General features: G+C 36.6%; 1 protein-coding gene across 2 annotated transcripts; it reads left to right on the top strand.

Moving 5' to 3' along the window:
- Positions 1-1,530: 1,530 nt before the first annotated feature.
- Positions 1,531-27,940, top strand: LOC141433417 (protein FAM107B). Of its 2 annotated transcripts, none has more exons than XM_074095448.1 (4): positions 1,531-1,615; positions 15,762-15,966; positions 20,883-20,986; positions 24,192-27,940. In XM_074095448.1, the coding sequence occupies exons 1-4, from the start codon at positions 1,549-1,551 to the stop codon at positions 24,338-24,340; spliced, it is 525 nt and encodes a 174-aa protein (XP_073951549.1). In that variant the 5' UTR covers positions 1,531-1,548; the 3' UTR covers positions 24,341-27,940. The 2 variants fall into 2 exon arrangements, with proteins under 2 accessions (XP_073951549.1, XP_073951550.1); XM_074095449.1 differs by lacking the exon at positions 1,531-1,615 and adding an exon at positions 9,306-9,342.
- Positions 27,941-27,957: the final 17 nt, after the last annotated feature.

The following is a 27,957-nucleotide window of genomic DNA, read 5'->3' on the forward strand; positions in this document are numbered from 1 at the left end:
ACTGCAACTGTAACCCAATCTCCGCATGCCTGAATAAATCATTTCACTTCACTGGTAGACCTAATGGTCCACGCGCGTGCGAAGCCGTGGGAAAAGGCTAGTAAATAATACAAGTAAAACAAATAGGTAACATTTCGCAAATTTATAAATCGCACGTTATGATATTCTAGTCTAGACATTATGATGAGGCAAAATTACTTCTTCCAAAGACATACATACCTAGCTAGCAAATCTATATTTTTAAAAGAAGGAGCTGACTGACTGATAGACGATGTACAACATTAACCACAGTAGGTAACTAGATTCTTAAAATATTTCAGACATATTTCATGAAGATCATTGAGGTAAACTAAGAAGGCATCTATATTTTTCGAAATTCTTACGATAACTATACATATTTCGATAAAAAGGTAGCTTATGTTTTAATTTTTCTACGAGAACGAAGCTGCGGGCATAAGCTAGTATACATTTTTAAAAACCGGCCAAGAGCGTGTTGGACACGCCCAAAATAGGGTTCCGTAGCCATTACGAAAAAATTGGGGGGCCGACCGATTTTCATGAAAATTTGCACTTTAAATTTGAATATTTGGCAAACTAATACCTGAATCGAAAAACCATCTTAGGAAACCCCTAATGGTTTTAAAAGACCTATCCAACAATATCCCACACTATAGGGTTGGATGAGAAAAAAAAAAAAATCAACCCCAATTTACGTCTATTGGGAGGCACCCTAAAAAATTTTTTTTTATATTTTTTAATGTACTTTTTTGTCGGCATAGTTTACTTATATATCCGTACAAAATTACAGCTTTCTAGCATTGATAGTCCCTGAGCAAAGCCGCGGACGGACAGACAGACATGGCGAAACTATAAGGGTTCTGTTTTTGTCATTTTGGCTCCGGAACCCTAATAAAAACAGAAATAGGAGAGCAAGAATTCTTACAAATCAAAGTGGTTACCTAGTTTTCAAGTTTCTTTCGATATCGATAATGTTTGTCAAGTGCTCAAAATTTTTCTAATCTGTCCGTTGACGGTATGATTCTTGTGGCAAAGCCATAAGTTTAATTCGTATTATTATTTTTCCCATATCACACGAGTAGACTACTCGAAATGTCATGTTTGACTCGACGCACAGACTCCACGTAAATGATACCGGAGCTAATGCGTCATTGCATTGTTTAGCTGGCGAGGCTTGTTGATCGTCAAGTAAATTATCTCTAGAAAAAACATCATGAATAATGTTGGCATACAATCCCTAATCATTGACCTATATGAATGTAAAGCCAGCTGGCAATACTGGCGTAGGAAATCCGTTTAACATAGATTTGCGGTTAGGGTAAGTCGACACTAAACTAATTTAGGGGCCATAACGATACACGAAGTTCGCCCAACATTTACCGGTAAGCCAGTTAAGAGACTCAAGGGCCTTATGGCCTATATTATTCAGTTCACCTGCGCAGTGGGACAGGTAATCCTGTTAGGTGACCGTGACACGTTGCCGGCTTCTGCGCGAGGCATTTAGTCGTTCGCCACGCATCCGTCCACGCCATGCGCGACGAAGGACCACGTAAAGCTGCACCATCCATACAGGAGAAACTGGCCATCTACGAAAACGGTATTCAAATCAGTGAGCATTCATCAAAGTTTCCATAGTGTCACCTTTCCATGTCATATCCTAATTAGCCTCGGTGTTTACGATTGAAAGTACGGTAACCTGACACTTTAATTATGGTATTGCGTTTTCAATCGGGCAGCGGCGTTTCAACACGGCTCGTTGTCATTTGGCACACGTACTAATAGCTCGGTATAAACAAAAGCACTTGTCCAACGCTTTCACGCTGCGTGATTACGATATCCGATCGCGGTGACATACTGCGCGAGAGTCTCAGCTCGGTTCAGGTCACCTGATATCCTTTGTTATGTCAGACTTTACTTGTTTGCATGTCTAAATGCCTTAAAAGCCTTCCTATTTACAAAATATGCGTATTCCTCCATTGTCTTTATTCATCAGACCGTTTATCGTTAACGAAAAGGTCCTCCTTGGTCTCGCAACATCTATGTACCTACATCCCAATCCGTAATTAAGTTTGACTACGAAATAACTTGAAGCTAATGACGCTAAAAACTTAATTTGCTCTGTAGCAATATATTTCAATTGGTATTGGTATGGTATTAATGATACGTGTTAAAATGTAACGTCCACATCATTCTGGTTAGCGAAGCTGCTTCCCATAAGTTGCCTGATAATAAATAAATAATGAATGAGTAACTGTTTGAGGCGTATACATAAATATTTTGTATTCGAGGTATAACGAGCGTTGAGTCCCCGATCGTCGGTGTCACGGACAAGCTTTGTTGATTGTTTCTGTATAACGACGTGTTATTCTCATCCGCATATGAATACAAGGAGTACGAGGCTCAATTGTAAGGGATACAAAGTGAGTCTTGTTAATTGCGGTTATCTTTCAGTAAATAGGTATTTGAATGTACGAGTACTTAATGTAAAACATTATTATTAGTAAATCACGGCAGCATTCTGGGTTAAACGGTTCTGAACTCATTCAACTGTAACAGACTCACATGCCTCGACTTTTGACGGCTTCCGTTTTGCCATTTACGTCATGGAATCCTAAGTATGATACACGGATATGTGGGAAATTTCGAGAACTTTACAAAAAATTAACATTAAAAAAAATGTGGTGTTTTTATTTTGGTCAATTTGCAATAGATCAAGAATTGAACAAAACGTAATGTTATGAGTTTCATGAAAAGTATTTAATGTACTAAAAATGTATGACTTATCATACTTTTTTAGTTAGTGTTTCTGTCCAATTATATAGAGTGGAATGATGGGTCACTTCTCGCTATGCGGAAGCTCTACATTTATCTTTTTGTGCATCGCATTGTGGACAAAACAGAGGTGCATTACGTATGCAGCTCGCGGCATTTGGCACGGGAGCCGGACAAAGGGGACAGGGATCGCAGGATAAGCTGCTAGCACCATGGGTGGTAGGCTTTCTATTCTAGCCAATCGTTTTCGTAGCACTACATATATAGCGTGTACTCCGAGCCGTGAATATACGCGACTAGTTATGAACTGTGCGTAAACTTTCTTCACTAATGAAGCTATCCATATATTTGAGAGGGTCGGGACAAATGCCGAGTACCTCGTCCTTTTTATTGCTTTTGTGGGGGGAGGCTCCAATAGAGAGAACTCTCTCCAGGCAGGTGTTATGCTTGGGGACCGAAGTCCGGTCGCATATATACAAGTTCCGACGCTCTTCCTTCGGACTTCGGTCCCCAGGCATAACACCTGCCTGGAGAGAGATCTCTCTATTGGAGCCTCCCCCCACACTTTAAACGTAATAAAGTGAGTGAAATCAGATTTTTTCTTTATATGTTTTTTTTTATATAGTACATAGGCAGCTACTTTGTATTGAATTAAGAAATCTAAGCATTCCTGCCACATCATGTTAAAGTAGCGTGTGTAGTCGACTAGCCATATGTTGTTTAAGCATTATGCTGTAGGAAGTTTCTAGATCATTTAAACTAATAGCTGGCAATAAAATTAATTATCCTAACACTTTATTTACTTAGACTACTGACTGCGCTCTCTATATAACTCATCCCTGTATTTACGACAAGTAGCAGCAAGGAAGAGAAAATAGAACTAACGTGCTTTTAAAGTCGGTCGTACTATTAATTAACAGAGCCAGTTTGGTTGAAACATTACACGTAAATTGTTTACCCGTGAGTTCTCACGTATTATTGGCCTATAGAGGAAGTAGGGCGTTTGCGGGAATATCTTGAAACATACGATTGTTTGATTTGTTGCGTTCAGCCATAGCGTGGTATAATTATGTTTACCTACGCTTACAAAGTTAAGTTTACAAAGGACCAAGTAACAGTTACAGCTACTGTCAGATTTTTTTTTTAGTGAGATTTGATCGAGCAATATAGTTTTGTGACATGCTATCTTTGATCATGAGTAAAAGATGTCCTTGCACTGAATTGGACTTCGCAATTAATATTTACGACTTGCAATAAAAATCGAACCCAATCATGATTGCATTAAGTAATATTCATGATGAATATTATAAATTCATATTTATGCATCGAAAGTGTATTTGTTAATTTAAATAAATGAACACACGTTTGTTAATGTAAATGCCGAAAAGGGTAGACAATGTGTTTCGTATCCCTTTTTATTAGAGATGCATAAATCGTTACGTATATTTACAAAAGACAGACTGTTGCAATGACAGTTTTAAAACTTTGCCGTACGAAATATTTGAGCACTGAAAGTGATATTGGCTTAGAAAATAAATCCAGTTTCTGTTCCAGCCACTCAACCGATTACTTATATTATTGGCTTAAGCTTTGTAATCTCAGCTAATCTGCACGAAGGAAAGTTAAATACATTAGAGGAGACGACATATCCGCAAATGACATCTTCTTATGAAAGTGTGGAATTGTCTTACGACACGTCCATTAGGCGTTTGTCGGCATTTCTAACGAGAGCGAAGCGAACCAGTTAGTTACATTAGAAAAATACTGTCATGTTTTAGTCATTCGACACACGACATAATATAACTCATTATAAGAATTTTGGAAAAAGAAGAAGTTTGGAATAAAAATGCAGAACGCCATGTTTGCTGTTGTTTATTCTTCATAAAGCGAATTGGATTTTCATCCAACTGCTAGGATTTTATTACTTTCCATCCTTCTTATTAATTGTGTCAGGCTTTTATTCCATACCATAATATATAGGTTCAGCCTTCATGGGGTCTACAGAATCGATGGCTTAGATTAATGGATATCCTGTGCAAAGAAAACATATGTGCGTCGTATAAGGTTTTCAGATGTCTCTACATACACCTAATTATTTTTTTTCGACTGGATGGCAAATGAGCAAGTGGGTCTCCTGATGGCAAGAGATCACCACCGCCCATAGACACCTGCAACACCAGGGGTATTGCAGATGCGTTGCCAACCTAGAGGCCTAAGATGATACATATCACCAGAACACAAGCTCTACAAAAACTAAGCGCCATTGGATGCGTTGAAAGGGAAAGTGGAATCAAGTGCGGAGTAGAGCTTTGATCCGCCTGGATTCAAGAGAAAACTAGGAGTAGGAACGTATCGCGTGTCGTGAGAGACCTAACACCACATTCGATAAATAACTCTGTTCGTGTTAGGTCTGACTTTTTTGCTCTTCCATCGTATTTTAGAGCGAGATAATAAAAATTAATTGTTTGTGCTAGTGACTAATGAATGGCTTTCTGGCTAGCTATGGGTTATACCTATTATAAATAAAATAAATAAATAAATATCATGGGACAATTCACACCAATTGACCTAGTCCCAAAGTAAAAAAAAAGCTCACAAAAAGTAGCCAAAAGTAGCTATTATATCGCTCTACGCCGTTGCCGCCGCTGCCTGGGCTCTTTTTCAAGATCCACAAGTTATCTCCGTATAAAAAGCGAGCTGATAATTATGTATTATGTGTAATTAGGTACGTATTATTTACGTATTTATATTTCTTAAATTTCCAAGCCAGCAGCAACAGTTTTAAGCATAATGCTCGGCACTTCGCCGAGTAAGGTACACTCAACGAACACTTACATAATTTCAAGTGCGTTTTTCCGACACGAGGCAGTCCTTGAGCACGATTTTTCGGCCGAGTGGTAGCTTGAAACGTATTTCAGTGCATCCGGCGAAGGAAATGTGTTAACAGAAATGTAACCGAGGCACGGGAACCGTTAATAGTCTTTATTACTATTTTCCTCGAAGTTGTTTTTGCCAGCGACAAAGAAACAATGAATGTGTACGTAGAAGCTCTTCGTTATTGCGTTTCGTCTTTGCAGTGAGAAATCTCTTATTGATCTGTCGCCTATCGACTAGCTTTGAACACGATCGCGTGTTATTTCTTAACTAGAGGTAAGTTGTTTACTACGTTGTAATTTTATTAAGGAGAGTTAACTTTCGTCAATGGAGATAGATCGTTAGATAGTTTTTATTACAATTTAAACGAAAAAGGTGACAAGAATACGTTCGGTTCTAATGTTGTTTTGGTTTATTTGTACTAGTATGTTTATTTATTTACTTTCGTATCGTCAAAAATTACGTATGTTTATTATGCGAGTTGGGCGGGCGGGTTGCGCGGGCTGGGCAAGTAGGGCGAGACGCGAAAAGCTCCGTCTGCGGGGTCAACGCCCTGCGTGCCCTGCCCGTGAACGCACCACCGAAGGGATGTCCGCAACTATTGTTATCGATATTGTTTGTACAACTTCGATAATGAGATTGGAACGTCGAAAGATCGCTTTTCATTTGTTTTGTTTATAATGCTACTGCCGGTGCAACAGTAGGCGCGGAATGTTTGTTTGTATGTTTGGTTTTTAGAACGGGTCATTGTTTGATGTTAGCGGGCTAAATAAAAATATACTTACTTACTGTTGGTTGTTATTATTGAATACTGACATGTCGGTAACATATCTGCCCATTGTTTTGTTATCATTATGTTTCCAAACAAACACATGACTTGTAATTCAGTATTTAGTATTTACTTATTGCAACATTTTGAATGGTCGTATTTATATACATTTTGGCGTGACTGATTGAATAGTTAGTTACCTTTTTTTTCATATTACACATTACGCTACACAACCTGTAATTAGGGATAAGTACATAGTCTTAGTTAAACTAAATACATTTTCCAACCGTGACTCATGCCAGGGAAATCTACTGACATACTTAACAATGCGTCGTAATAACTGACAACTATTTTTTAATTCGATATTCCTGGCTCCCCCGCCGCGGCACGCGACGCTAAAGCCTCCCCGGAACGACGCCGGCACACACTACGTGCAGGGTAGCTGAATTACACGCGCAGTAAGCTACAACTACATCACACGGTAGTGAAAACTATGAAACTCAGATCGTACTAGACAGGAACGCCTATAAAATATAAGGAAACCTACAGACGTAATGTCGATAGCGACTCTTTACTAATAACTTAATCTTATTAATCGCGAAATGCATGAACACCATCAAATTAATGAAAATGGCGTTCGCATCGCCGTGCCCCAAATTTGGTTCTTGCTTAAGAAGTTGCTCTTTCTCAATTGATTGATACTCGAAATTGTCATGTTAGCGATAGAACATGTTTCGTAAAGGATCGGTCAAGGCGACTCTATTCCGTGTCGGTGATAATAAAAATACGACTAAATACTTATTTGATAATGATAAGATAGTGGAGACAAATATATATCTTTCGTTGCTAAAGTACTTTGGTAATGTAGAGTTTATGAAACTAGTAGAATATTAAAAATTATAACATCACGTGATAATACAATGGCAATTAACCTCGATCTTATTTTGATTTTATTTAAACTAATTATCAACGGAGGTAACTATTAGTCACATATGGACTTAGAAAAAAATATTTCTATTTACAATTTAGATTTCACCATGTACTCGTATATATATGAATCAAGTGTTGACTGGATTCTAGAGGAAATTCTTGTAAACACGTAATTCATAATATCCTGCATGAATTCGTCATCGTCAATATTATTTATGAATGAAACTTGAAGTTTTACGTAATTTACCAAAATCCAATATAAAGAGGATTAAATTTTGTGATATAAGTCCAAATTTAATTTGTCAGAACATTTGTGCCAATTGTGGTATTAAGTCCTTTAATTAATGATAACCTGCATATATAGTTAACAAGAACCAGTACGAAGACATTGGTCTTCGTACCAAGTCCAAATTTAAGTTCAAAGATCCCCTATCGAATAAAAATATAGGCGTATAAAATAGCTGGAACATTCCACATGGTATTTAGTGGTCAGCTCCTATTTTGAGGCGCGGTTGAAGTTCATAAAGTCTGTTTATGTATCTAGGTGGGCTACGCGCATAACGCGCATTTCTATAAGTCTGTATAAGTATAGGTGGGTGGCTGTCGACAACACCATGTTTGAACACAATATTGGGGTCACAGGCTGCCACCGGTCTCGTAGGCCTCGTCAAACCTTACTGATCCTGGTAGAGACCATTTGAATACACAATGCCGTAGCTAAATAGTATCAGAAATAAATGTAACGAGATAATTATAGTGAATAGCAGTCGTAATAATTAAGTAATAATGACAAAGATAAAATAGTTATTCTAATCCGCGTACTTCAGCATGAAGTCGGAATGTGAGTAAACATTTATCCGCCTTTGAATTAGGCTTTTAGTTCGCTATCGTGCATACTTTCGGCTGATAAGGTTCGAATCGTTATATATAACGATCTCATTTGTACTTGTTTATTGTAAGTATGTCGACATAATCTCCTATTCCAAATTAATCCGTTCAGTGTTATGTAAATGACGTGTCCGAAAGGGGTCATTATATTTTTTATTTATTGCCCCGCACATGGCAATCACGAGCTTGATAAAATTTTAACGTACGGTTATCTTTCGGACTAATAGTGCCCGGACGATCAAATGGGGACGTCCCCTTAAGCTCCCGCAACCCTTTCCTAGTCACACCCCAGTTATTTTCAAACACTCGATACACTATGATCTACGGGCGGTACGGACTTTTCGATGATACATTTATTTAGGTTTTAAAAAAGTTTTAAATAGGCAAAACTCTTAGGTATTTTGTACAATACCACAAGAAAGTTTTATTTGTCTAGCGACCCGCATAATTCGGGCTTTTTCACTCTACAAATTAAAGCTAAGAAACATGACCTAAATAGTAAAGCTGGTTAATCATTAATTTAAAACAATGAAGTTCTATTAGTTCCATTGAGCCCATTAGCTCAGCAAGTGCAGGCTTTCTCAATGCATTTGGTCGAATTTATTAACCCCTGTAAGGAGCCCACGGGAAAATGCCATATCGAAATCATAACTGTCATCATGTTAACTGATTCGTGTACGCCCGCATGAGGAAGTTGTTTATTGATTGAGCGGTTGCATCCACGGGGGATTTGTTCTAACGCTGATTGCGCACGTCATCACTTGTGCCAAGTCGTCACTGTGGACATATTCATAGCTACTCTCCGCTCTACTACTTATATGTCTTTCAATTGTTTTTCCATATCCAATGTGAAGTGCTTTCTAAGTGTTCCCTACCCATTTATACATTATGAGCAATAAACATCCGACCCCAACACGCACGTGTCTTGGGACTCATAATCTGAAGCAATAATTTGTCTCGTAACTTTTTCTTATTCGAGATATAAACTCATCGCTTTATTGTCTAATAGTCACGCCTGTTTCGAAATAATCATAGCTCTGGATTTAGATTTAAAGTGTGTCGGTGAAATATGCTTTTCACACAATCTTTATGTAAGTAGAGTAGATAATGTTGCCACTGTTGCAGTTCTCAATTGAGATTTCAATTGCTTTTTATGTAAATAGTTTTGATTTAATTGTTATGTTCTTATACTCTTTTGTATGAAACATATTTTCAAGCCAAAGTTTAGTTTTGTCATGCTATGTTATACGTGTCAATTAGGCGGGTTATATTGTGAAACACAATTATAGTACCTGCATTGCACAAATAGCAGAGTTTTATTATTGAGCATTGACAATAAGTACAGCTGGCCACTCTTTATGGCTGGGTTCTTTTCATGTAGTCACGGAAAGTCCTTCGGGATCAAGCAAAATGCTGACCTGAATTCGTTAGTCATCTTCTTTTTTTCCTGGTTATTTTTAGTCACTACAATGTAGTGTATAAAATAGGCATGGCAGGTATTTTGCTTTGTGAAGGCTTCTGCCAAAATATAATAATTTTGTACAGCTATTTGTTACGGTATAGGTACGTAACATGTCGGCAAAGTCAATAGTTATAACTGTTATTTTACCCAAACAAAAAACAAGTGCGAAACGTCGTTAATTTAATGTGTGACAGTGTAAGAAAAAAAATGTTTAGTTCCATCACTGTTCCGCGGATCATAAAAGCAGAGAGCTTTTTAAAAAGCTTTTTACGTTAAAGGTTATTGAGGCGATGATGGAAATTAAAGGGTTGCTAGAGGTAAATCTGGCCCAGACACGATAAATGGATGCCTAATCCATCCTTTGTGTACGGGTGACACTCTTTCCCGGCCCGAATAATACAGGGATGGAAATACCGACCATGTTTTTCGTGTACACGTCCAGTTTCTATGGTCGTGTACATAAAAAACAGGGCCGGTATTTCCATGTCGGTGTTATCCGGGCCGGGAAAGAGTGTCACCCTTCTTGCGTACAATCGAGTGATGGCTTTTGTTATGATTTGAATATTAGCGACGTTCTGCCTTTAGTGTTATATAGGTAATTTAAATTACCACCGACTACTTGTTTAGTCATAGACAGAATATGGTTACAACAATAACAATATTTTGTTATAATTATACTTCAAAGTGTTTGTTTTCATATAAGTGTTGGTGGTAAGGTGTATATGAATATTGAATATGTGATCAATCTTTGTCCTACACACACTGTATGTTAAGTAAACAGTTTCTATACCTGTTCAGGAAAGATCATTACTGATAAGACAATGGACTTTGCAAATGAATTCATTGTTCACTTTTTGTTGTTGCGTAGCTATATTGTTTTCCTGTACTTAATACTTTTGTAGGCACTCAGTTACTACAAGAGTAGAAAAAAACTTTGAAGCTTTTTACCTTATTAAGTAATACCTCAAACGAAAAAACATGAAACAACATAGATGCAAACATTGTAAAGTGGAACCTGAAATTAGGTTGCGCAATAAAAAGAAGTGCAGTGTTTGCGCGGATTGCACGTTTTTTGAATAGGGCATACGTCGTAAGAGCCGCCTTCACAGGGAAGCTGTGGGGAAAACTTGTAGGCAAAGTATTCAAAGGCAACCCATCTTAAAGAGAGCTGAGTGCTCCACACTCCTGTTTCTTCTTGAACATTTTCTCACTCGGATATACACTGGGAACGTGGGAAGCAAAAACTAGTAATTAAAAGCCTAATTGAATGTTCCCAAGGTAGACGAGGTAGAAGCTTAGCGTTGACGGAATATCTATTTTCGTAGCTAAGCTACGTTTCCGCGATTAATTCGCTAGATTTAACATGGCAGCCTTCAGACTCGGTATGACGTCAATTGTTTCAGCAAACGAGCAACAAACCGACCTTGCCCAGGTAATATAGCGGGATGGACTGCTAAAAATACTCATAGGTCAGGGGTCAGACGATTGGCATCGATTTTACAAATGAACTACTGCGTGCAGAACTTCAATCCGTGACTGTACTGAATTAATCACGACTATTTTCAAAGGTATGGTTTCCATAACGAACGTAATCAAGCAGAGTGATAAATCGTTACACTTAATAAACTAACATGTCCCCTACTTAGCTTCCGTAACCTGATATCAATAAAATATTCGATGTTCTGTGGAAATTGTTTTTTAACCGACTTAAAAAAAGAAGGTTATCAACTTGGTTGTAGGTATTTTTGTTCACCCCTATCTCAAGCAAGCCACAGCAAACCGTCAAAAGGTTAACAATTACTAATTTGACCGAGGCGCCTCTTATCTCTTAAAATATTATTTTTTAATGAGTTACAAAATTCTTTAATCTATATATCTCTGTTGATAAGGGTATAGTATCTACGGAAAGATAACCAGGAAAATACTAAGCATGGACAAAAATTCTAATAGAAAAAATACTTTATCGTGTAAAGATTCACTACCGAACAGTACGAGCGAGGCAGGTTGCAAATTGGAACTTTTTATTAGAGAAACGATTGGATGCAGATTTTATTGTGACAACATTTTATTAGTGTTCCCACATCAAAGTGTGCGATCGTTCGTAGGTGATGCAGATCGAACTTTTCCCGCACCAGAGAGGACCTTGAAAGGGAATTTACCCCGAGTACGCACGCAACGCTGCGACCTTCACAGGCGGCTGGTTCAATAAACGGGCCTGGTGCGTACCTTATCCTTTCAAGGGCGCTCCTTCAGTTGCATACACACAAATAAGAAGCTTTATCGACCTGCTGTCAAGTCCCTCTTAAACTTAAAGATCCTACTTAGCATCTTAATGATACGCATAGCCAAAACCCGTAAAACATTGCCCGCGTAAGCAGTCTTCATATGTTTATAGTCCGTCTTAACATTATCCCATAATAAGCCGGCGCCTTGAGGTGATTAAGTGAAAATACTTTTATTGCTTTAAATATTTAGTTTCCCTGCGGTCCGCCAGCATTAACACTGTTCTAAGGGTAATTTCGCAGGTACGGGCAACATCCGGTATGTGCAGTGGCAGTTTCAGTGTATAATATTTCCTGGATTATGGTCAATTGCCCACATTTGTGGTTCGTGTGAATGTCGCTACTAATCGTATCATGTAATCACACGCACGCTAATAAGTTGTTAAACATTTGAAGTAGGTAGGTAAATTCATATTACAAAGTTATGTAATTTAATTTTTTATATAATTTTAAGAGGTAAATAGAAAGCTTTTGTGCAATTACTCAACAAAATAAATATGTTTTCAGTTAATTAGACTCTATTACCTTGTTTCTCTTCTTGGTCGCTACACTCAACAGGAGTGATCATGGCCGTCGCTTGAAGATCAGTAGTGAGCCTTCATAACGACTTTCTTGGGAAAATAGTGTGGTGGTTTCCCCTTTCCTTATCTACACCGAAGTGCTGAGGGGCTACTACGAAATTCGAAAATCGCAGTTTGTGTCGTACCGTCCCTCTCACTCTCGTATATAATAAGCATACGCGGACGGCAAGATACGAAGTTCGAATTTTGCACTTCGTAGTAGGTATAGGCTCTGGAGTCCGGAGTTCCTAGTTGGCAATAGAGAGCGCTGCTGCCCACGCTTACAACAATTCACCCTGACACCTTTTATGAACCCCACGGGGAGAAATGGGTCCGTCCTATTTTGAAATCGGGCACGGCACAGTCACCATTTTTAAGTTCTAAATAACATTTTAAATAATTGTACAATTTATCAACCTGTGAAATATGGGACATTTAGTATACTTTTATTTAACTGATAATGTTTGTTTGTTATAACATGATATCTCACAAATTGGAACGGATATGTAGTTTGGATATGTTATACTACGTCCTTATGACGAGACGTTTTAGCAGACTGGCACTTTTATCTTAATTCATAATCACATACTTTGACTTCGTAAGTCCTACATAAATCAAGTCGTACACAATTTTAAGCCGCCTTCATCATCGCCATTAGATAGTGCCTTATTTCACGAAGCTACAAGTTACAATTTACAAGCGGTAGTCTTTGTTTAACAGTATGCATTGAAAAGAGACTACCGCTTGTAAATTGTAACTTGTAGCTTTGTGAAATGGGCCAAAGGTAGCGTCACTCATAATAGACATGGAATTAGACAAGCCGTGCACGTACGAGTATTCAACAGTTTTTCTGTACCTACTGCCATCGCATGCGCATGACATAACATAACTTCCAAAACACGCTTATGGCCGGGTCATCGCGGCGGTAAACTGCGACAAAAGAAACCTATGTACGTAACTTACCGTCGGCAGTTTGTAAGATTTTTTTTTTAAACATTGAAAATTCGAGAATAAGGTTTTTTTATTTAAAATGTTTTTGTTTACTTTACTTCGTACGTTTTTGTTCCAAGTCTCAAAAATTTACACAGTTTCAGTGGATTCTGTGACTGCAGCTGGATGCACTTTCAGCAAAACTGATTTAAACTGAAATTGTGAGATTTTGAATCATAATTTTAGAGCAAAAACCTCTATCTAGTAGGTATGCATAAAACGCTGGCTTTCTTCACCTTAAAAGTCTACTCGTGACCAACATGTAACAAGCAGCACCACAGATTCGAAGTGCAATTTAAAAGTTTATGGTTATGATTGTGCAGACGATAACATAATGAGCTGACGATTTAAATGATAATTTAATTATATTAATATTAAATTATATGTCATTTTGATTAACATGGATCCTACTCCTCAAACTGAACAACATTAGTTCAGCGACTTTTAAAAATAATTAGTTTTTTTAATTTTTATTACACTTTTAAGTTTATTCGAAGAAGCAATGTAAAGCAAAATGCTTGATATTTGTAGTATTTCAGTGTCATCTACTCACATTAAAAATAATCGGGAAAAATCTTAAGGACGCTTTTGTGGACTGTGGTATAGTATAGACGATAGTAGGTATCTATTTTGTGGCTGGATCTGTAACGCCATACTTGAAACATAAGTTTCTTCAATACGAGTACAGAATAGCGCGTAATACGCAGTACTTATGTTTTGTTGTTGTTTTTTTGGATGACAAATTAAATTTTGACATGGTGCTTAATCATTATCGTGCCAAGAAGGTTATTAACTAATCGAATGTTTTCTTAATCTACGAGTAACAAGATATATTTTAGTAACGATTGCGAAATTTTTAACCAATGATCTAAGTATTGAAAGAAGAAACAAGTAAATATCTTTAAAAGTTTCAAAAATAAGTATTTTTTAAACGAAAAGTCAAGATAGCGCTCATTAGGTAGTATGCATTATGTAAATTTATGTTGTTATGTCATACATTAGATGTGAGCTATAGTTTGACCTGCTTCGCTAGATTAAGGCTGCTGTACAGAGTTATGGATACATTAAGTTCGTTGATCTTATAAATATTCTTGCATGACGATGTAAAATACACTTATTGAAAGATCGTTCAACAAATTATCACGTTTTAAAGGTCGCAAAACATTCTTCAAGTCATTAAGTAAGTAGTTATACTTTTGCTAAATATTTTTCTGAAGTTAATTAGTATCTTTTAACAAGTTACTTTTACCTCTTACAATGCTAAGAGGCTAAAATCGAGCTACGAGTAAGTACAACTTTTAACTGGGCGCACGCCGCTACCGCTGCGAGCTCGTGAACAAAACGAATTTTAAAAGTTCATAACTCCGTTTCCGTTTATCTAAAGTGCCAGGAATGAGGCCGTGGTTACCGCGATAACGAGCAGGAAGAGTGCTGAAACACAATCACAACTCCACACTGTCCACACTGCAGGGTTGCAATTGTGCCGTAGACAATTCACTGTGTAAACTACAGATAATTCCTGGCTGCGAGGCGAGGAAGCGAGGCCTCGACACACTTATTAACCTTAGTTTACGGGAACCCGCAATCAGACACGAAACAAACGAGGTCACCCCAAAACAAACCTATTTCCAGGCTGCCAATAACGCTGCTACTACTCATGTTACGCAACCAACAGAAGCACGATGAACTGCAGAAATGCTTACCATGCATTTGCGTAAAGCAACCTAATGGATCTCTGCTTGTTTTTGGCTAAACGCCAAGAGTTTAACTTTGCAAAGACCCTTTTAGAGTGGCAAGTGTACAAGACATGTATATAGGTAATAAATATATTAAGAGATGATGTCATTCTACTTATTATTATTGGCGATGGCGAATGACCTCAGTACAGGTCTTACCTTTAAAGTCTTGTGAAGTATAATTTATGTTATAATGATACACATTTTCAAACAGTTTGCATAAATCCCACGTCTTCAACGTGGATGTAAAACAAAATCTGCGCAATTTGTCTTCGTATTTACAAATAATTTTATATAATGTCAAATTGAATAGCAGCATTCGCTATCGGTACGCAGTCATCGCCAACGAACATTGTTATTCGATTGGGTTATATATAGCAAATTTGATTAAACAGGCCGAATGTTATCGTCCCACTTTAAAAGAGAACATCGGTCAATATATTTTAAAAACTTTATCTAATCAACAGTTTGTACTTCCAGTTGTATCGAGGAGCGCGTTGATCGCGTCCAGCAGCGTGGGCCTGGTCCCCACGCTGGTTTCCGAGGCAGTCCTGGGAGCTGACGAGATGGTGCAAGAGGGGGAGGGGGCAGCGGCCCTTATTGCCCCCCGACGGCTGCCTAACCCCTGCCTGGACAGCCCACAGCGCATGGACTTGCATCGAGAACTGCTCTTCAATCAGAAAATGTAAGTTTTTTAAGATTTATGTAGGCGTGAAGGAATGATTCAACGACAGCGAGGTTTATATACCTAGCTCACAAAGCATAGGAATTTGGACAATGCTATTAAATCGTTACCACCAGGTATTGCAGCTATTTTAAAATTCGGTGAATAACAGATAAGCTAGCAGATGGATATTGTTATATGGAGCTAGGAACGCAAAAAACCTAACGATAATGTATTATTCCAAAGAACCCAAGATACTCGTTAGTCTTCAAAGGACTTGCAATGGCTTACAAATTTTTTGAGTAGATTGAGTCAGACTAAACTTTATTTAGATAGTGAGTTAAGTGACTAACCTATTCCTATTCTAATATATAAGAATAAGATACCAAGAACGCTGTCATATCTAGTTAGTTGCGTTAAAACTATATTATGTGTGAATCATGGACATGCCAATGATAACCATACCCCGCCGCATCGCCAGAAATATGTTAGTGATTGATAATATAATAAGTACCTACTTATTGGTGGAGAATTGGCATGGTTTCTTGGAATGCTCATTCATCATTTATTTGATTCTGTAAAAAACATCATTAGTATCATTACCGTTATGTATGCATCGTTTAAACATTATTATGTTCCTTATTCTTGTCTCTCTGGCACCGGCGTGGGGCGCGTATATTGCCTTGCTTTAAGAAATTCAAGCACTTTCTTTGATAAGGCTTTACATTGTTCCGAAGGGCTCTTCTGGGAAGCACTTTGCACCTTCCACTCAATAAGCTTTGTGCAGTGCAGAACTGACAAGTCGGGCTTTTCATTTTGTAACAGGCGAATCCACGTTACATACGTTGGCTGGTTATATGTAGATAATATTATAAATGCGGAAGAGAGTTTGTTTGTTCCGTTTTCACATCTTAACTATTGTATGGATTTTTAAATAAACTAGCTTTTGCCCGTGGCTTCGTCCGCGTGGAATTCGGTTATCGCACGCTGTTCCCTCGGGAACTGTTCTTTTTCCGGGATAAAAAGTAGCCTATGTCACTCTCTGGCCCATGAACTATCTCTATGGCAAAAATCACGTCGATCCGTCGCTCCGTTTCGACGGAACGATGAAAAGACGGGCAAACATACAAACACACACACTTTCGCATTTATAATATGAGTATGGATATGGATTAATATGTAAACTTTGTACATATAATATTAGACTACCATAATTAATAAAAGGATACCTCCGCGTTGATCGCGAAGGCACGTGATAAACGAATTCTTCGTAAACGAAGTCACAAGCAACAGCTAGTGGAAATATACATGCTTTTATGTATATATTTAAAATGACATGAACCAAATTCACATCCACCTGGCTATATTTTTTTAGTGTACCTACATAACAATTTTTTTTAAAGAATGGAAATTATGTCTGAATTTTATGCATATAGGTCATTTAACTTTAGGCTTTGATAACTTTGGGCCCAATTGTCTTTTCACTGTATGCCGTCATTACGTGCCGTTAAGTATATTATCCAACTACTCAAATATTATCAACATTATCTACGGCGTTATACAAATTGGCTTAAGATTAAACAGCTGCTTGATTTTTCCAAATTTCGTCATAGATAAGAGCCCACATATTAAGTATAATGCTCTAACATGCTCAACGGAGTTATTTGAACAATAAGTATCGGCGCCCAAATTCTTTTATACTCTGGGAATCTAAGTCGGGTGCACTTTTTATGAACATTCCGGGCTCGAATAGCCGACAGCCTACTAACGAAACTCGGGAATAACGTAAAAAGTAACCGATATTGATTCTATTCATCTTCGTATTCTAGCCTTTTACATTTTGACAAACATCGCTACGATTATAGATGTGAATGAGCATTGCGCTGCACATGTGGGCTTTTTGCTAAGACTGAATGTATGTGTTCGGATTCTTAGAGCACAGGTGCACGACATCCTGCCTCGTCTTGTGAACTCACTATAATTACTGAACATCTGTCTGTCGCCTTAACCACAATGTTCATAAAATAAATTGAGTTTTATTTGAATTCATTATATTCGCAGCCGACAACAGACGTTAAATGTTATCTTAATAGATATTATTCCTTTATTCATCAATTGCTAATGCCTGCTTAACCTGGTTCTCCAGTAGCTTAGCAATATCTGTTTTATACTCCATAAATGTTTAGCGCACGTTATGTCACATTCACTCTTTGCAATATACTGTTTTGCAATATCTCCATACTCGGTGTTGCTTAAGTATCAAACCAACATTCCCGGAGTAAAGAATCGGAACCTAAAAACGTGTGAGTCATTCCAATAACTCAACACGAGCCTAATGAATTTTATCGTAAACAAGTGTTCAATATTACCACCACAGTTTTGAATAACAGCCCGGTTATTCACGCACAAGGTCGGGATTTATTTACACTACTTAATGAACATAAAATTTATGAAGAAAATGATAATGAACTAATATTTCTTTACCAGTGAAAAAATAATGAAAACTTGAACATGGATTCTATTAAGCAGCAGATACTTTGGAGCGCTACTTGTTGATTCAGTCAATTTCCCGATGACTGTGCTGTTGCCGCTGTCACCTCGGTCTGTTATTTCCGCGCCGCCCGACGGAAGGAAGCAATTCCGAACCAGCGAACGGGAATGCAATTCTATAGATACGCAGTCGCTGCATAGAGGCAAACACTGCATAGGTATAGGACATTCTCACCGCAGAGGCGTAGACTGGCATCGTTGTAACGCCTTTCTAGAGAACCTTATGATGACCCAATAGCTGCAGCAGTTGCTAACTTTTTTCTTCGTGTACTACGAGTACTTCGAGGAAAACCAAAAACAGTTATTAAAATGATGTACCTACCACGCGCCATATAAATCTGCCTAAAAGTTCATTACTTAATACTCAGTTTTGACGCATTTGAGATATTTTTTTTATGCGACGTCTTTACGTTACTTCCGGATTGTGTTCGAATCGCTTAACGGTATAGTGCTTATTCAATTATTGGAATTATACCTTTATAGGTAGTTTTTGTGGTACTAGTCGTGGCAATGAACTTTTAGGCTAAGTTAGGCGGCGGAAGGTATAGCGTTGAATCGTTTACGCTGTATGATTTCCCACTTACTCAGTAGTAAACATATTTGATATCAGTACCTAGCTCCAATCAGATTACAGAAAATCAATCGGAAGATATATCAGATATCGTAAGCGAGTGCAGCCGATGCCGGGCTGGGTTTTACAGCTTTTACTCGCACCGGAGACTTCGCTGATTGCAGTCTTGATATATGTAGATGTAGGTGTACGAGCATTTAAGGTGGCCGGAATCCAATATGTAAATAGAGTTACATTCCTCCGCTGCTGCAATCAGCGACGTTCCGTAAAGCCGTCAGTAATTAGGACGGGATTTACCCGTGGTAATGGGACGTCAACTCGATTCCACTGCATCTACCCGCTTGCAAGCCAATCGTAAATTTCTGGTCTGCTGAGCTTGTTGATTGCTTACTTATTTTAGACTTGTGTAATGGAAAAATATCTACTTGTTTTTGTTTCATGTAAGTATGTGTTTAATTACAGACTTTAATGTCCAAATAAATATGTGTGAAATTTAGTTGGTTTACTAAAATTAAGCACGCCATATTGCCTTAACAATTAATTAACACAATGTTAGTGGCAAGAGTCGCAATAGAAAAATAAAACATCGTTGACGTCAAGTAAAGTAACTGCTGCACATATGCATTCTACATGTAGCACTTCGCGTGGGAATTATTCAAAGACCCTGGTGTGTAATAATAGTACTTATCTATCTCTGAAGTGTCCTACTGTATTCAATTAAATAGTGGTAGTATAATTTTATTGTTTATCGACTTCTTATCTGAATAATTGATCTAACGTCTAACAAAACTGATTATTAACTTAAATATAATACCTATTAAAAGATTACTACATCCTAGGGCCATTTGCATGGTCTATTTAAAAAATCATCGTTAACGAAGTTTCATAAACTTTGAGATTAGTTAACTTATCTACCTACACCCTTTTAATTGATAGTGTACACCACAGCGACCATGATTCAAGACTATCTTTTTGTATTTTTTTAATGCAGAATTTTTTGGACTCAAGTTACCGATGAGGCTTGAATCATGAACTTTTTCAATTTTGTCAATTTAAGGGTTAACTAAATTACCTCGGAGTTATGTACGCTTTAGAATGTAAAAAACCAAAACACATGTTTTCATAGCAATCCAAAAAGACATTTTCAGTTTTTTCTGTTATCCTTCCAGAGACTATCGAAATACCTATGACGCGATTCGGCCTTGTAACTATAAAAAGAGTGCGCACAACACGTTTAGCTATTTTAGTTGAATCATTAAACAAAACCATTAGCGATGAGCGCTTACTGGTTTTTAAATCGACCTGGAATCAGTGATCTTACCTTTTTGTTCGGTGGTGCCTACTAAAATCTAGCACTCTGGCTTTGTCTTCAAAGACATCTTTCAGCAAACAATTCCCGTAGAAAAAAAGTCGTAGTAGCTAAGCGTTATTACGATTTTAGTACAATCCGAAACAGAATTTATCAAACAATGACACTGCTATCAGCATTATAAATTATCGTTAATTGGTTTATTGTCGACGAACCAAACATTACCTTATATGGTCACAGGGAGTACAAATTGATAAGATTCACGTTTCCGATTAGAGCCTATTTGTTTAACGCCAATTTCGCGGTATTTTTCGCGATAAGATAATCTAAATAATCTATCCATTATTCAATGTCCGACATTGGTTTTTGCAATGAAAACATTGTCGTCATCGATTTCCTGCTCGATCGATTCTGTTATATATTTAGCTATCTATTTATCTTTTTCAAATCGAAAGTGAATGTGCTTTTGTTCCCTTGTATTAAAGTTTTCTACGTTATCTATTTCAGAGGGAAGAATGTCCTGAACCAGAAAAGCGAACTACAAAAGGCGCTTTCGAAACACAAAGAAAAGCAGATCTTAAATCAAGTCAAAGAACACAGGGAAACTCCAGGTCAGAATATTTTCTAAAGAAGTCAAAGGTGAAATGTCAAGGTCAATTACTTCTTATCTGAATACGCACGCAGAAAACCTGATATTTTAAGTAAACAACTCTTTACAAATAAATAATCTCAACCCGATAATAACTAAGCACGCTATAATTATTACTTAGGTTTCAAAATATCAAATCATAATTATCCACGTTAACGATATAATTGGCGGTATTGTTACGGTTGATGTTGAAGTAATTATTATAGTTATGAAATCTTAATAATACTTTGGATGATTTACTATGGTACAAGATGGTCAAGATGGTAACGCCTTGCGGAAAGTGGAGCTAAAGCCAGAAAGATTCGAATACATGGCAATTAAAGCGATTAGCAATTGTGCTAAATTCAGCAACGATATTGAAATAACGCTTGTTATATAACGTTGCTAAATACCAAAGCTACCTTTGTTAAATTAAATAATATTGGAATCGAGAACGCCAATTGTGAAATTTTTACTTAAAGGCGAAGGCGAAAGCACTATGAATAAACACCGGTTCGTTTGTGTTCGATACCATTCCATAATTGGTACCTATAAGGTAGGTATTGCATTCAAGCGATTGTTCTAGCGCACGTGCTACTACGTTCCTCGCTTATGAAGGTATTTTTTTTTTTGAAATATTCATAGATATGTTTACTGTTACTCATGTATGAATCAGATTTCGAGTGTATTTCTCGGCAATTCTTTCATAACACGTAATAAAATGCTAAATAATGCTTTTATCCTTTATGTAACAGCGTTATCTTTAATCTAAGCCGTGGCGCTTACCTATGTATGACATTATGACACTATACTTTCCAGTCATTTAATGACCAAAAAATAAATGAATTAGTATTCCATGCATCGAAATTGCGATAAAAATATGTTAAGAATGTTGCAAAAAAAATTCAATTTAGTCTGGCGCGCAATGTTTCGCAAAAAAGTTTCTGTTTGCAGTGAACTGGTATCGGTAGATGGTAGTTTATTTGCTTGTAGGTAGGTATATTTTATATTCGGACAGGTTCTTTATCCGGTCCAGTCCGATATGATATGACACAGGTGCAGCGGACGGGCGTTCACCTCAAATGTCACTCAATGAAACTGCATAGAAGTCTTGAGTCTCGACGCTGTCTGATGTACAGTCGACAAAATGATGCGGGTGATCTTTTGTTTGTTTGTTTATCTCTTTATTATACAAAAAAGTTACAAAAAAGTGCTAAGTACAAAGGCTAAGACAAGTATGTTTTTACCCTATTCCAACGCACTAAGGTCAATAAGTAGATACATATCTTTGTAACGACTGTACATAATATTATGTTCGTTAAGATCTATTGATCTGCTTTCTATCATTTATAAAAAAATAAACATGTATAAATTCTTACACGTCTGCATTCATACTGATAAAAAAGATACATGAGCGCAGAGCGATGTGAATTGTGACGCGTTCCGCTTTTAACGATGGTAATAAAATTGGGTGCATGAAGACAAAAGTAAAAGTGTAGGTATTTAAATAAATCAAATACCTAAACATAGAGGTCCTATCACGTAAAGTGCTTGACATAATATAAAAAATAGTAACTCTCAAAACACGCTGATTACAAAGTATTACAAACATAATTATTTAGTTTTATTTAAAGAAAGAAATAAAACATTTATTGATGACAAAGAGAACACGGAACAAAAATACGAATGATCAAGTCATGAAATGGACCCAAATCTGTATAAAGCCGACCTTAGGACCGGCGCTGGTATTCATTTGGGACCATCAGGTCTTCACACATTTAACATTACACTAACACTGGCACTTGAGGTATCGCATCTTAGGCCTCTAGGTTGGCAACGCATCTTCAATACCCCTGGTGTTGCAGATGTTTATGGGCGGTGGTGATCTCTTACCATCAGGAGACCCACTTGCTCGTTTGCCATCCAGTCGAATAAAAAAAACATACATATACCTAAAATACAAACATTGAAATCGACTCGTAATACTTTAAAAAAACAGTACCTATTGTTGGGCAGAAATAAAAAAAAAGAAAAAAGAAAACATATGAATGAGGGGGTGCTACGCCAACTACCTAAACTGTAAACGTTATATACAGTTCATTGCTTGATTATGGATAGCCAAAGTTAAATGAAAGTGAAATTACATGTTGTTTCCCGTTTACCCGTAGCGATCGATCGAGTCTAGCGTGGGAGAAATTGCCGCACAACTTGAAACTGCATCATGTTGCAAAATGCATAAATTAATTGAGCACTACCCACTTCCTGTTTATATTGTCTAGGCGCATTTACGTAATTTTACATGTGGTATGAACTGAGCACATGGACAGGTAATCGCTGTGCTAGAGCACTAGTTGTTGTCCGCGACTTTGTTTGCTAAGAATCCGTTTAAGGCGCGCCCGCCCGAGAACTACGAGTACAATTTTCTGGGATGAAATTACCAATCCTGTTTTTCTCAAAGTGTCAAACTACCTCAATCAATACCAAATTTTATCACGATGGGTTGAGTACTTTAAGCGTGAAAGTGTAACAAACAAATAAACAAGCAAACATACTCACAAACGCATTTATAAAATTAGTAGGGATTGTTTAATTATTAAATTAAAGTGAAAATTAGAGTGTATTACTTGCTTATAATACCCATTTTTCCCTCAACTTAACTATCAATCCTCGTCTACGACTCGTGAGGATTTAAACGTCTCGGGTAAAATGGCACGTTTTATGCACTTGTTGTACAATCTACTATTTGCTTTTTCTGCAGCCACTGTTATTGAAATAGTGCCTATAGAAAAAAAAACACGGGTTAGAAAAAATGCGCTTTTGAACAAATATCTCTATTATTTGTGATCAGGCTAGTTGTAGCACAATGGTATTGCACGAAGAATGTAAAAGTACAACTTATAGCGACTTAAAGAATGGCTCCTGCCCTGCCTGACGTCTGTGGTGACGTTCAGTTTGAGTTTTTGTAGACGCCCGCTCGCATACCAATTAATGAAATACGTTAATTTGACCTTGGTTTCATACTGTGTATTAAAATTATAATACTACTTATTGGCGATGCTAGTGAGCTGCAGTTGATTGAACGCGATAATATATTCAAATAAATTCCATTTAATAAATGCTCGAAATAATCGAAGCACATAAAAATACGTATTCAAATGATAACTTAGCGCAACTCTTTATAATTCCAGAGTTAGAGCGAGCTATAGCCGAACGAGCGCGCCGTTTGGAGCAAGCGGAAACACCCGAAGAGACGGACCCGGCGACCAATCCAACGCTCCAAGAAGTGCGTGCGCGCTTACGGCATGCGGCGCCCGCTTCGCCCGCCGCCACGCAGTGAAGTGATCTATCTAGTACGCGCTAGATACGTTAGATGGCGGTATTTGAACGAAAGGATTACGTCATGAAATACTAGATGGCGCTGTCATGGTGCAATTGATCTTGGTACGTCGTTATGGTTAGTAATCTTGATTTTTGTTGACTCGTCTTTAATTAAATCAAACAACTTTTAACTTTAAATTCTAAGCGACAAGAGCAAGCGAGTAAGAAATCAAATTCTTTGTATTAGGGCCTGTTTCACCACTCAACGATATTTTTTTGTTTGTTTTGTCTAAACATATAATCAATTAATCAATCAATCAATCATTCTATTTATCAAAACATAGGTAAATGTGAACAGAGATCTTATGAGTAAAATACATATTATTATAGTGTCACTTTGTTGCGCCATGAAGCATACAAATATGTAGGCATTCAAAAATACGTCATGCATGTTTTGTTATTAAATATTTATGTACATAATTAATAGTATAAATTTACCATCTTTCATTTAAATATTCTTGAATTGAATAATATGCCTTTTTGAGTAAAAAGTTAAATAACTTTTTTTTAATTTCGGCTGTTTAGACTGTCTTATGCAGACAGAGAAAACATCAAATTTATTTGTGTTACAAAATTTACCAATGAGTGGTGAAACAATAAGCCCTTAGACTCAGACCAAAATTATAGAAGCGATTTATGAAAATATCATAAGGAATTTGGCAAGATCACTTAGTCTTGTATGATCGACAACAAAACTCCATAATCCTTACGTTTCAGTAGCGTCATCTAGCGTATATCTAGCACCCTTACTTCTGATGTACCTACAGATGTTAGTATAGGCGCCCAGTGAATATCAGAATTGTATTATTGAGAAAACCGTCGCTAGTGCTTTGTCTAGGCTTTGTTATTTATCATCTTAATAACTTCTTACTTAATTTTTGAGCCCAGAAACAAACATTTCAAAAATGTATTAGTAAAAACTTGTTAGTTTCTCCTCCTACCAAAGAACTCATCATAATTTGTTTGTGTATGGTATGCCTTCGACTTAAACCATTCAAATCTGCTTCTCTATCTTCAATTCTGGACATCTCTTTGAAACATTAATAGCATACATTTGAAACTGTTAATAACGAGTAGTACGTAATAAAAATTATAGCCATGTTCTTTGTAGCCATAGAGTAAGAGTATTTCTTTGAATTATAATCATTTATAGAGTAATGGAAATTGAAATATAATCCAACTCAGTTAAGACTATTTTAATGACATGTAGCGGTATGTGGGCTAAACTTTATCAACGCCATCTATGATAGAATGGAGTTGAAAATTGGATTTTAGGGCGTATAATAATTTTAAAGAGGACTATTTAAAATATATTGTTGGTTGAATGCGTTACGCTATAGAGGGTGTTTTGATAATATACATAGCATGAGCTAACGTGGTTGATGTGTGCTGTGTGCTTTGAATGCGAATAGTTATAACGGTTAACCTGTTGCACAGGAATTCCGAAAGATTTCACTTTGAGTGTCACAAATTAACTATAATGCTAAGCTACTGGTCGGGCCGATGTCAGAGTTTAGAGAGATTAGTCATGGTTACTATATGTAACTTCATCTCTGTCTTTCCGACAGTGGCCTATCGTGTAGAAGCATGTTTCAGTACGATTTCTCAGAAAATACACCTCCAGGAACACTACACAAAACGTATATTAATTATTATGCTGTGGGATTTGTAGCTGTTGAATGGAGATCTCTCGAGATTATTATTGAAGTGTTTGATTAGCTTTTTATTATCATATTGTATGAAATCTGTGAAAAGGTACAAAGTAAAGCAAACTTCTTGAAATACAAGTTGTATTAAAATGTACTTAGCCGAAATATTGCAGCAGATGGTTGTGTTAGTTTACTGAACACTCTTCACTCATTAAGTAAATAAAATTAACCTTTTGACGTCTTACACTTTAAAAATCGACCAATATGAAACATCTAATCTCAAATATGCTGAAAAACATTTACAGGGGTCCAGTCAAACTAACCCAACCAGCCCACTGAAATATTGCGAATTTACTTTAACACACAGTGTACGGAGATGTGTATTGTTACTGGGGCGTAAATATCTTGTGATTAAGAAAAGTAACTGTAAAATAAAAATAACACACTATGTGCAATAGCAGAATTCGCTTTTATAATAAAGAAGGTAAAAGAAAAGGCTTTGTTGAACCCAGGACAGGAACTATTTTTTTATGTTACCGTAATTTAAGTGCATTATTATTTAATTCGATACTACGTATACTTATCGTCTCGAAAAACACGACTGAAAATCGACTGCATGAGGTATCTAATAATAAGGGTAACGTCGACTTTGTACCAAGAGGATGAAATATTTTTCTAAACTTTTTAATGTCACGAAACTTAACATTTTGTCGTCTGTAGAGTTCATTTATAAGCATTTACTGTTCTTGTTAAACTCCTTACTTGTCTACCATAGTATCGCGTTTAGATAGTATCAGAATAATCGTGTAATATTAACTATTTTACTACAATACTTATAGAGAGTAGGTAGATGTTGAAAAATATAAAATGTATTGTTTAGAGAAAGTAACATGTAAGCGTGATTTAAATATAATAAATTATTTTATGACAGAGTAGAAAATAAATCTTATGAAATGTAGAATCAACGACATTGAATTCAGTATAAATTTTAGGAACTTAGGCCTAGAATTACTTGATTGATAAAGTATTGCACAAGTAAGTATGCATCGTTTCTATAAAGTTATCAAATGCACCAATAAAACCTATAGATGACCAGTACTTTTGAAAGTGTTCATAAAAGTGATAGATGAAAGATATTTTTGTATTATTAATTATTCCGTAGACAACTAGTCTACTGTCATAAATGATAATAATAGATGTTTTTGTTACCCTTATCCTGCATCAATTTCAATAAAAAGCCAAAATAATTTTAATATTTTCTGTAACAGCGCCATCTCCAGCTACTGATGGCTGAAGGAAGTCAATTCAAGTTGGTTTAGGACGAACAATGAATCTCTGGATAATTATGTAATTCCCTACATTAACGATGATGTGATGTGAATAAGACATTCAATACCTTACGTTGCTAACTAAAGTACTTTTATGAGGGTACGGCTTTACCATATAAATGTTCATTAATTATCGTTTCAAATTAGTGTACCTTTTATGTTGTCTCCATTGTGCCTATTATATAATTATATATACTTATTATTATATGTATACGTAGCTGTTATTTACTTTCAGAGTATTAATAATTTATGTCTGAGTAAGGTAGGATATTTAAAGGATGAAGATTCTCGCAAAGCTACGAAACTTAATTATATATCATTCCACTTGTTATCATTTCACTTCATTTTTTAATTGGAAAAATATACTTTTTCTTACGTTAAGTGTTAAGTTGTTTGTGTCCTAGTACAAAGTGGTCTTCATTACATGAAGAGCTATTGTTTACCTGAGCTTGTGCGGCCATTTATGTTGGATTATGTAATTGTATTAAGTAACTTACTCTTCGTAATGGGAGACAACGTTTTCACAATGAAAACTTTAATAAGAATTCATAATTTCTTTAGACAAATAAAAGTGTTTTAGCAGATCCGTGTTTTATTAT

The sequence above is a fragment of the Choristoneura fumiferana genome, chromosome 12 (assembly GCF_025370935.1).
Source record: "Choristoneura fumiferana chromosome 12, NRCan_CFum_1, whole genome shotgun sequence".
NCBI classification, from domain to species: domain Eukaryota; kingdom Metazoa; phylum Arthropoda; class Insecta; order Lepidoptera; family Tortricidae; genus Choristoneura; species Choristoneura fumiferana.